Genomic DNA, 12736 nt, shown 5'->3' on the forward strand with positions numbered 1-12736 from the left:
GTAATAGATCTGAAGCACTAAGCTCGATGCAAGAACCCCAGCCTGAATTTAAACAAATCGACAAGAAAGGGGAAACAAAATGACACCAGTAAATCAACAGATAATAAACTAAACCTGTCAAGGCCAGTCCTTTCCAAATCATCTCTTGATAATACTCATAAACAAAAGAGAGTAATGTGTAGACAATGTTGGAAGAGTTCTCGTGTACACGACGTGAAACTGACATTGGAAATAGGAGATTGGGATTTTCTTAGCTGGGAAGGTTTTGCCTATTACAGTATACTAATTTTTTTAATGGTTCAAAGAGCTATTTGGCAGTCAGTACACCAAACCACATGGGTAGGCAGGCATAAATGAAAATGAGATATTTGTAACTAGTATGGGTACATCTTATTGCACAGTAAAACTATACTATAGTATAAAAACCAGAAGTATTCTGTCAAATACCTGTGTGGTGGCTGCTGCTGAGGAACGGATAACGGGGTATAAACAGAGGGTGGGGGAGTCTGCCCCTGGGTTTGGTGTCGTGCCCCCATCACTGCACTGTTGGCACTGCTCACTGTCATATCACAATAAGTTACGAAGTAAAAGCAACAATTAAAATCTCATAAATAGATAGCAATCAATGAAGTAAGTATTACTTTACCCCATAGTATAAAATCAACTATATCCCAGTTCACTGTAAATTCAGTAAGCTGACCAGTTTAAAGTATCATTGTTTAACAGACAAGAAATACAATGCGGCTATACTGTAAATCACTGATTAAATAATTAATACCTTAAAATAATGTGTAGTTTGTACAAAAGTTATCAGAAGCAATAGAGAGCTCCTGTAAAATTTGACGAAAATCCTGAACTGCAGATACGTATGTAGAATTTTTGAGAGGCTGAAATATCAATGAAAGTAACAAAAGTACGGGGGAAGGGGGTATACGAATGTCTAAAAACCACGAGATAACTGTCTCCCCAAAAACCCCACCAAACAATACTATAAAAATCTGAGTGTCAAAACAGGAAGGAAGGCTTTAAAAGTGATGCCCAAAAGCACCCATTCTTACTGCAAGTATCTCAGCCCAATCTTATGACAGCAATGCTAGGCTAACAACTGAGCAGAATGGCATGAAGAGAGCAAGCAGCCAACAAACTGGACATAAAACTTAACTATGCAATAAATGTATTATGTACGGGATCATATTGTACTAGGAAGTCTACATTAACTCACATATGAGGCCTAGCCTAATTAGGTTTTAAAAATGTGTTTCAGTATTCACTGAACATGTGATGCAACAGCAGTAAGAACATCGTAAAGACTATATATATATAATTAGAAAATGACAGCAAAATTTTTGCCTGAATCCATGGGAAAGTAATCTCACTAAAGGAAGAAATTAATGGAAGACAGACAGTGTAATAAGGAGAGAAGTGACTACTTAGTGACTGAAGGCATCTAGTAAGGTCAAAATTATTCTCCAGCTATTCTCCTGGATTGTACTTCTGCTATTGAAGGGCCAATTAACTTTTGCACTAAAACTTACAATAGGAAGCTTCTACCAGGACTTAAGACTTTGTAAACTGAATAGACATTTTCTAGAAACATGAATGATGAAAAAACATTCTTGAATTACCTTGAGTATTTGTGAGAGTATGACCCCACTGGGCATGGTACGCATTGGTATTGGTGTGCACTACGGTACATCCCTGGGGAACACGCCACTGATTGGAGAAAAAATATGAAATTATTTAATTTCAAATTTTATATTAGTTTGTTTTATATTAGATTTAACTCTTAAGATGAATAAAGGTAATATATTTTGTTGTCAAAAGTTTGTGATACCCTAGACTTATCTAACTTGAATCTATGACTACTGTTACACAATTTCACAACCAGATTACCAACAAATGCATATAGCTCACATATGTACTTTCAAATGAGATTCAGCAAAAGAACATGTATACAGTATACATTATTGTACTGGTACAAGTATTTAAGTATAATTCATAAGCTTAACTGAAAACTGCCATGAAAATACAATACACCAGAAACCACATAAGTTTTGTATTTTAACAATAAAAACAACCTTCAATAATAAATATAAATCTGGTAATTAAGAATCTTTTACAATAGATTGATAACAAGAGAGTTAAAAAGTTCTACACATTTTTGTCCTCACTTCACGGCACTTTTTTTACCAGAATATGTGAATTAGAAATTATTAAAAATCCGAAACCATTAAGGCTATTCACTTACACCATTCCATTCTTAAACGACAGAGAATAAAGTAGCAACATTACAGTAGTTTCAATATGTATGTACAGTACTGAATTACAGTTCCTGATTTTCTAGGGGTTAAAATGCAACCTTAATTTTTTTTATAAAGTGGTAATACAACATATGTAGGTCAAAGAGCTGAAATGTTAATTGATACTAGAAACAAAGGTGTTTTGGAATAAAAATATTGTGACATTATGAATAGGTGATTTCCCAAGATGGTTTTCTTTTATAAGGTTATTCATGGCTCCTTATCATCCCACTGTAACAAGAGCTGACAAAAAAGTTGAAGAAAAGTAAAATTACAAAAAGACAGTTGGAATGTTAAAAACAAACAGAACACTATCACACCCGGAACTGTTGAAAGAAATACAGTACATAAAATGCAATGCAAGAGATCTATACGAACTAATCAGCTCTTCACTCTACTCCAGTACTATGTGCAAATGACTTTATGTAAGTTATCCCACTGTAAATATAAATGTAATGTTTCATACATTTTAAAAAATTCCCTAAAAATATATAGGTGTCATTTGTATTGGGTAATGCACTCTATCCTATATCTTCCTTGAAATCCATTATATTCACCATTTTTTAACCCCGGCATTCTAGATAGCTTTTTCTCTGGTATATGTAGCAATACTTATACCTAGAAATGAGTGTTAAATGGAACCATTTCACTGGGTGACACAGGTCGAGCCCAGAAATAGATTTTTCCTTTGTCAAAATCCCTTTATTATCTACAGTCCAGGGCTTTGCTGACTCATCTTTGAAGAAAGTTAAATATTTAGTTTTGAAAATTACTGTTCGTGGCAATTTAGGTGACGAGAACTTTGACAAGGGTCTTTTTAAATTTGCAATACACCTCACCCAAGTGGGTGTTCTACAGCACAAATTATTTTTGGTCACCACCAGTACCTGCTCATTTGCACCTGAATGGCAAGCACCAGCAGATGTATATGATACTTGCCAATTTTCAGCCCAGGAAAAGGCAGAGATACTATAATTGCTATGCTCACCCTTTAATACAATTCAAGATAGGTATGTCAATTTGGAACCGAGACCCTTCTAGAAACGATGGGACACAGTGGTTGTCATCGTTGGTATTTGGACATTACAGGGATTGTCGCATCACACTGCCAAGTGGCTGTAGATATTGGCATAACCTCCAATTATTAAGGGAGCATCGTAAGCGGAGAGAAACCCTAGAAGATGTAATTCAAAAAGCACAACCTTACCATGTCAAGGATTACTCAGATCGCCAGTTTTAAGTTAGACATAGTCTTTATAGAAAGAAGGGAGAGCTATGATTCTATTTGCTTGTTTGTGCCAGTCAGGTATTAATTCTGTTGACTGTTTGGCTTTAAATTTGCTATTCTCATTGCTGACTCTCTCACTTTCATCATTACTTTTTGTATTTTGTTTAGTTTTTGTTTTGCTTTTCTCTTTATGTATATTACCTAGTAAGAGAAGTACAGTATATTTACTTGTCATATTTTTAACCCACTATTATACCATAAATTGTATTGCTTTACTCTCTAACAGCATAAATTTAATTGTCTTCAATTATATGATTTAGAAGTTTCAATTTCTACATTCAAGAAGTTAATACTTACAGCATACATTGGGATGGGCTTCCCTCCATTCAAACCCGGGCATACAGCTAATACCTGGTCTGACTGGAATGGCGGCTGAGGGGTAAGATAATTCAACATTTACTTCTAAAACTGGGTGAAGAAAAGTAAGTAATGTTACAAAAATACTACTGTTCTAGATTTTTCAGAGAATAAATAAAAAACTTTTGTGTCAATTACCATTATGCAATAAATCAAACAGAAAATTGTGAAATTTCTATTTTTATTTCAGAGCTAAATACCATGGAGAAGGCAAGTCCCTGGGATAATACATTCAAAACTCATTCATATACTTTATCAGCAAAATGTGCTTATATAAAGAACAAAACAATTTCAAAGCATACCCCCATTTGCTAAAACGAGCTATAAATCACATTCAGGATGTTTAGTTTTAGCTATTTTCTCAAACTAAAACTTTAATTAAAATTTTAATTCTGAAAATCTATATCTAAGAATAATGCTCAAAAGTAAACTGACTTGCATATGATGAGATTACAGCTATTACATTAATCTCCAAGGGATAATAACTACTAAACTCATTTTAACGTATTAATGTGAGTGCATAATACAATTAAGTAAATAATAATAGCTAACTGACAACATTCATGAAGATACAGAATCATTCAAACTATGTAGTAGAAAACTCGAATTATTCATTACTATTTGCAAAAGTTATTCATGCTTCCAAAATATGTGGTAGGGAAAGGATAAAATGGCACTAGAATTGCTTCCACTTCCCTTGCCTTTCATTTAAGATTTTTCCAAATTCATTCACCACAGATTAAACAACAAATTCTACTTTCACCTTTACTTGCCTCCTATTTTTTTATTAAATTCTTGCCTTAGTAATGTCCCATAACATACAGGCACCAACATCCATATCAGTATTACAATCTCAATAAGCAGTTTAACTGACAAGTTTTCCTAATTATTGTACATATTAGTAATGTTTCCTTCTCAGTCGTAAATTATCATTTGAAAAAATATATATATGATGTATTGTATATGATCTAATGACTTCCCAAATTAAAATATATAACTCCCATAAGTATAATAAGAGATGATACATAAGGACTACTTTATTGGATTACCATTCATGAGTTTGTTCATAGTAATTACTTGAGAAAAATATGTCTAAATATCTGCTTTTCAAAGATACACTTTTCAAAGATACACTTGTTACTTCACTGAACCAAAACTCCAAAATTCCAAACTAGCAAAACAGTTTTAGGTTGTTAACTGACCTGCTACAGCCCTCAGTTTATTATGCCATGGCAGAATTTTAAGGAAATGCCAGTTAACGAAGTGGAAAGATGGAACTCGAGAGTATTTTTCTGGTCATGCAAAAATTTAACTAATGCTGAATCACTGCTTATGTGGGAGATTAAATCCTAAGTTCTTCTGTACAAAAAAGGAATGAACCAACTGGCTTTCAATTTCTAGATGGTATCAAGTACTAATCAAAAGGTTGATGAGATCTATGATAAATGTATTTGGCTTGAAAGTTATAAGTTGTGTTCATTTTTTAATACTGCAGTCTTCTGAACTATCTCAGGCAAGGTCTGTAAAGAGCAAAGAATCTGTCAATTGTTTACTTAACATGCCTATTCTCGTTTAATGTTTTATCTAACCTGCACTCTTGTGTATCCTGTCTCATTCATTGGCATCTGCTTGGAATTTTGAAAAATTAAAATTAGTAAGATACGGTAAACTGTGCTACTTATTGCACAACCTTGATGATGCTAAAATTGGTCAGTTGTCTACATTTTTGTGCTAGAACTGACCATTATTCCTTTAATACAAAGCTATACTACAATTGTAATTAACCAAAATGGACTCATATCATACCAAAATTGTAATCACAAATGCGAAAATCTACACTGCATGGCTAAAAACTCCTAAAATGGTTAAATCGCATGGCCTAGCAAGTCTTCAAAATGTGTAAGTCATTTATCTTTCTGAGACCAAATAACTAAAAATCAAATATCCAAAATGATAGTACTTCTGTCCAAACTAAATTATAATATATGGAGGTTACCAGTTGACAACACTAGAAAATTAATACAGTAAATAGAATTTAATAGTTAAAAAAAAATTAGTAACTTTTTAGTTAAAACTTTAATCAGAGAAGTAAAAAGTGAAACTGGATTCATTTTATTACCACTGATGTTAATTTGTTTAGAACAATCTAAAAAGTTCACAAAAATCAAACATGAAGAGGCTTCACTTACGAGTACAGATGGGGAGTTCCTGGCTAGGGTTCCATTGACCAGAGGAAGCACGGCATATGTAAAGTGGAGAGGGTTCTTTGATCATGATGAAGCCAGCACGGCACTCAGGTCGACAGAGGTTTCCCCTTGTAGATTTCTTGCATTTCCATACCCCACCCACCAGCAATCCAGGTTCATTGCATTCCATATTACCAGTGACTACCACAGCTGTCAAGTTGTTTATGTAGCCACAAGAATTCACATCAAATATTTCTTAATATCAAAGGTCAGAAACATGAAATGTGCAATAATGTGAAATGAAGAATGTACGTATAATGGTATACTAAGAGTTGTGTAGGTGAAATACTTTAAGCAGAGCTGTGGAGGTGCAGTTCCAAAAATAAAGAATAAGCAACATTATAATGCCACCATATCAGTTATATGTACACCTAAAATAGAGAATGATTGCACTTAGCATAAATTTCACAGAGATATCCGCAATACGAAAATGATTAAAGTAAATAACAGTGATGTACCTATTGAAGATAACAATGTATAAAACTTCACACATTTGATAAAAACTCCATAAAAATGCATTTAAGAAACTATTGTCACACCTTTTCACAATCTAAATTTTCACTGTCAGTGCCTATGTTTCTGCTGCAAAGAGTAATAGTAGTCATCAATTCAGAAAAATTAACAAATTGTACTATCTGTTTTTTTTTGTTTTTTTTCTTCCTAATTTCTTTTCTTTCTCAAGAACAGGATAGGGTAGTGTTTGAGGTGCATGTCCCACTGACTTCCTCTTAGACAATAAAATGTTTTTGTGAACATCATCTGAACTTCACTTATACTCATGAGGTGTTCTCTTGGAATGTGGGATTTCCTTGGGACAGCAAATGACTGACACATCATGGGTTTTCATGGTCTTATGTCAAAGGCATCATGACAAAGACCAAAAGAGAACTTTTTAATATAGTGTTAAGCAGCAACAATTAGGCAATTCACTGACTGATTCCTCTGATACTTTTAATGGGTTACAACTCTGATACTTTTAATGGGTTACAACTCTCATGGTCAGTAAATATCATTATCCTTAAATTTTTATATTAACTTTTCTCTTCACGGGCATAGACATAACATAAAAAGAGTTCTCTCCACTCTTTTCTGTTCACTGCTTTTTCTGCCTAAGCTTTTTCCATGATTACCTGGGCCTTCTTACAGATGTTCATCTTGTTACTTGCAGATCCACCATGCCTTATCTCATGTCAAAAACATGTCTTCCCCGCCCTCTTGATACCAAACCCCTCCACAGTTCCTCTTTTATGGTAAGATCCTACCACTCTCAGGTTGTGAACCTTAAGACACTATGGTCACATCTTTCCAAAATCTCCAATTTCCTTGTTTCTACTGCATAGAGTAGTAGTGGTAATCAAATAAAATTTATTCAATAACATAATTTGTACTAAATACTGAAAATTAATAATGACCAGCCACTTGAAGTGCTTTGTTTATAACAGATAAGCGAGTTTCCCATACATAAGATTAATCACGGACTAAATTCTATATTCTGTTCTACTCTCCATTCAGCTGTGCTTGTAAGGTCTGAACAGAATGCATGTGGGGATGAGAGGAGGGTAGCAAAAACCTTTAAAGGCTTAGAGGTCCCTTATGAGTGGCATGGGCAAGTGACAATATCCTAGACACCAAATATACATACATAATCAGTGCCCAAGCTGCCACTCCACCCAAACTAGGACCAGAGACAACCACACTTTGGCTCCTGACGACTTGACATATAAACTTGTGGGTTCCCCAAAATCTCCATCCCCACCTCATACGGACAGCAAGCTTGTGTTGCAACTGAAATCTTTATAAAGAATTAAACAGGTCTCTTACTCTGGACCACCAAACTGTGAAGTCTTGGGGAAGTCAACTGATCTACCACACCTCTGACAATTAAGGGATTTGTACAACTCATTAATCATAATATACCTGAACAACAATGTAGGAACAAGGACAAAGTACTGTTTCGTAGAAATAAAAGGCATCAGATCTAAGAAGAAAAAGAAGAAGATCTTAGAGAGGAAAATCTAGTAGGCCCTTTGGAGAAGATAGTACCTGTAGATGGAGGGACAGGTTGACATCATGTGTAGTTGTCATTACTGTACTGTAGTGAGGTCCAGTGTCTGAGGCTAAGTTCACACCCAAGTCATCTGAGTCCAAGGCCAATCTCAAGATTTAATATCATAATTTGTGCTTGCATCAATATCCTAATTTAAAGTCAAGGTTTCAGATTTTGACTAAAATCAATTAATCAATAAAAGTCCCTGAATGTAAAAAAATTAACAGTTCAATAATGAATTCTGAACAGTGTACTTAAATATAAACAAAGAACAAACCATAATTCTAAATTCTTCAGTCTTCACCATAATAACCACAAAGTGTCTTAGTAATGTGATGCATTATGTAATAATGCATCACTATGTGAGAGCACTTTGATTAATAAGCTGGGTGCATAAGCCATTACTTAAACTTACATGATTAATCTAATTCTTTAAGAGAATGGCTGCTTATCTAGTTTCTGTCATTGTGGGCTGAAGGCTATCTGCCAAGAATTCTTGTACAGATATGTACAACTGAATGTAGGCGGGAGGCAGCATTTTAGCTCAGTTAATGAAGTAATTGCATAAAAGCGGTCATTGAAGGTTTATAGTTCATCATATCAGTATCTAAAACAAAATGGTGCAACAAATTTCTAAGGCAAGAGAACAGAATCTAACTGACAAACTTTCTTGGTAAGACCTAGTGACCTAATGGATTACTGTATAGGTCAAAAGGATGCAGGTTTGAGCCCAGTTACAGTTGTCTGATTATAAATTATTTCAAAATTTTTACCTGGCTTTACCTACATTTATGTTCATATTGTTTACTATGTAAAAGGGATGATCAGATGGCATAAGGGCTAGAAGTAGAAAGTTCTGTGAATGATAAATGTGTCAACAGAATCATCACAGGCATGATCTTGACAAAGAATCATTACACAGATCAAAAATACTCTTTGTTCATGCCTATTGGAGGAAAGGAAAAGCAACTCTCAGAAGACCATTAAGGGCAAAGAAAGAGGTGTAGCTAATAGGGCCTGCCAGATTAGGGGTTGCCTCCTACAGCACCAAATGCAGTGGAAGTCCTCCTGTTAAGAACTCCATCTCCAATGGGATTGGTGCTGAATAATCCTGATGGGTTCCCGTACTTGGTCTTCAAGACCTAAATTTCATCATCATCATAATCATCTCCAATGGGCTGGGAGGGCATGGTCCCGCTCCCCCCCCCCCACCCCTCAGATGGGATTTTTTCAACAATCAGACCCCTCCCTTGAGATGTATGTCATGCTCTCCTAATATTTGCCAAAGAGAAATCTGTGTTCATTAGTCATTAATGTCTTTTCAACATCCCCAAGAAAGAGTCCTGTCAACGTGGGCATTCAACTGATGGCCTACTTATGAGAACAACAGAAAGGAGTGCCTATGAAACCTACATCTGGAAAGTAACAGACTCTGGGCAGAAGGTTTTCTGATGTAACAGAGATTAGTTTCCCCTCATTGCCCAACTAGCATTTTTTGTGGCTGGGACACCTCTGGAATACATTCCAGGTTGATTGTCTCTTCCCAGCCACATAATCCTCAGACTGCAACTCAAAGACATGATCAGAGTCTGGCTCTTGAATGCCTGAGTAAGACTGCAAAAGTCTCCACTGTGTAAACAGATGCTTGGGAAGATACTCTAATGATGTGGCTTTGTAATATGTATGTTATCTTTAATTTTAATATATTTTCTCTTATACTGGTCATGTGTTGTGTGTAATAATAATGACTGTTGAAATACCAAATATCAGATCTCAAGAGAGTTAACTTGGCTGTGTGGTTTGGAATTTAAAAATACATTTTTGCTGTTAGGGTGATGTTTACACAGGTGTCAGGTGTTCAACTAGGAACCCCCTTTTGCGAAGGTTTGTTTCCTTATCTACTTAAACTGTCATCAAAAGAGATTTGGGATGACAGGTTTAGATAACACTGGTAGTCTGTTGTTTGAACAAGTGTTCAGGCAGGAAATCCCCTGTCATTAAAAGAGATATGTGCTGACAGGTCTATATGACCCTTTAGGCCCAGGGAGAAAAATCCCTGTTGTTACCTCTTCAGCCAGGGAAAACCCCTTTTGTTTGGCATAATCCCCGGGATTTTTCCCCTCCGATTGCGTCATATTTAGTGTCACGTTCCCAAAATGCCTTAGTGGTAACATAGGTTTCTTTTCAAACTGAATATCAGAACATTGTCATTCCTCACAGAGACCCTGTTGGAGTTGGTTGGGATCTTTCCCTTACCCTCTCTTTCTTCAAAAGAGAATGAAATTTTATCATAATATATATTTGTGGTCACTAGTAATAATATTCCCTTTTTGAGATCTGATCATAAGAAAAGTGTATTAGAAGTGTAACAGGCGCCTCATAGAAAGTGTGTTTTGTGAATTTTACAAAGGTTCTCACAAGCTTGTGTAAGGTAAAGTGGATTTTTACTTATTATTACCATGATATAATAAGGTATATTAAGGTTTTGCCTTAGTGAAATTATTGTTGATAAATCTTTTGTGCATTTTTGTGTGTGTTCTTGTGTTGATATATCTTTTGTGCATTTTTGTGTGTTCTTGTGTTTGCAATTTCTTAATTTTGCCCAATTTTTATGTTGGTGATTTATCAATTATTCACTTAGCATTTTACACATTTTGATATTTTAATATTGCATATTTGATTTGATTTTCATTTGTTAAGATTTCCTTTTCAAATCTCGAGTAATTCTTGATAGTTTAAACTAAATTTTGCTTGGTTAATGTAATTTCTTGATAAATTAAAGTTTTGTGAATTAATTTTGTTTAATAATGAATTAAATCTTGTGTTGTTTTCAAGTAATGGTGAATTTTTCAGGTTGTGAATTCCAATGATAAATTTTGAAGTTAAAAATAAATTTTTGTATTTAAAAATTTTTTAAAGACGGTGCTTCATTTATTTACCACCAGTGAACAGGATTAATTGTGTGTTCATAAGGCAAAGTGATCAACATCTTTTGTTCCCTTTAGTTTTGCTGAGGTGAATTAAGACCGGGGAAACAATTATAGTTGTTTGATGGAGTGATGCCCTTCTCTAGTATATTTATTGTTTAAATGGTGATACCTCAAACATATCTTGATAAACTTAGTTTGATTTTTTCAAGTGTTAAGTAAGTTTTAAGAGATCACTGTTACCTTTAGAGTGCTCAGTCGTAATTTTATTGTTATGAGAGTTCAGGTATCTGGCTGAAGTGAGGTAAATTTTTGGATTTTGTGACTAGTTATGTAATGTCCAGGTACTTGGTACACATTGTGACAATACTTAATCCATGAACCTGGAAGGGTGCTCTAGCCAAACAGGTAATTCTCATTCCCACCACTGTGCAGGTAGTTAAACACAAGGTTGCCTCTTTCACAGGTTCAGGAGGCTATATGGAGGATCATCAGGTAGCCAGAAGATGGCTTACTGATCAGAAGGACAACAGTGTAGTAAACATATCCCTTAAAGGATATGGTTTCAGTGAAAATGAAACTGCAGACACTATTAACACTATTAACCCTTCGAGAGTCTGATGCAGAATATAGTTGTCATCCATTTTTCAACCTCTGAGATTCTACTGACAAAAAAAAATTTTTTTTTTTTTTACAAATTTGCTGTAATTGGAAATTGGTGTCAGAGCAACAAAAGTTTAATATGAAGCGCACAGATTTTTGTTATCATGGCAACTGGTAGGCAGAGTTTACAGCCTGTGAATGTGCATGTGCAACACTGCTCATGCCCCAATCTGCATGAGCAACAGACTGCGTTCATGCTGTGCAGATTGCTGTGATTGACTTGTTATAATTTTGCTTTGAAATATACTGTTTGGTAGTAATTTTTTACTAAAATGTAGTTCAGTTGTTGCTGATTGCATTAAAAAAGCCATTGTCAGAAAGCACAAAAAGCTTTTCATTTTCAGCCTCTCCCCCTCAATCCTCATTGTGTTAAACTTATCCTTTTACCTACTTTAGGCATATGTAGCAAGGTGGACAGGAAAAGATTTAAAGGAAAGAAGAATGGGCCATTGCTGTATATAAAGGGGCAAAAAAAAAAAAGAGAGGAAATAATAATTTAAGAGTTGAAAGAATAAAATTATTACATTTATACTGCAGTTATAACCTTGTAATACAGCAGTTATACTAAGCAATAATTACTGAATCTGGTATGCTCATATCTTATGAACCTTGGTGGCTGGGATTATGAGTACTGTATCTAAGAAACATGTGCCTGTAAATACAAACAAAAGAGCACCTTGCCTTAAGTAAAGATTATTTATGACCTCAGTAAGTTCTAGTAAGTTTGCCACCAGAAGCTTTCAATATTCAGTTAGTTTTAAATTCTAACAGTTTTTTAAATACTGTAATGTACTTGTATTTCTCACATAGAGATCTATTGATAAATATTAGTGATACATTTAGGTTCCGACCAGGTCATTTTGTAAGATATGGAAAATACCTGAGATGAAAAGTGATCTAAACAAACC

The 12736-nt window shown here is 34.7% G+C and overlaps 1 protein-coding gene across 1 annotated transcript in view; it reads right to left on the bottom strand.

The window, feature by feature from the left end:
• The window catches only part of LOC136848742 (uncharacterized), a 557848-nt gene that overhangs the window by 27212 nt on the left and 517900 nt on the right, over nucleotides 1–12736 (bottom strand). The window contains exons 29-32 of the mRNA XM_067121294.1: nucleotides 6135–6157; nucleotides 3886–3960; nucleotides 1626–1713; nucleotides 448–559 (exon numbers count right to left, since the gene is read on the bottom strand). Coding sequence (XP_066977395.1) covers nucleotides 448–559; nucleotides 1626–1713; nucleotides 3886–3960; nucleotides 6135–6157 — 298 coding nt within the window. The remainder of the gene's footprint in view (nucleotides 1–447; nucleotides 560–1625; nucleotides 1714–3885; nucleotides 3961–6134; nucleotides 6158–12736) is intronic.

This window comes from Macrobrachium rosenbergii, chromosome 19 (genome assembly GCF_040412425.1).
Source record: "Macrobrachium rosenbergii isolate ZJJX-2024 chromosome 19, ASM4041242v1, whole genome shotgun sequence".
NCBI classification, from domain to species: Eukaryota; Metazoa; Arthropoda; class Malacostraca; order Decapoda; family Palaemonidae; genus Macrobrachium; species Macrobrachium rosenbergii.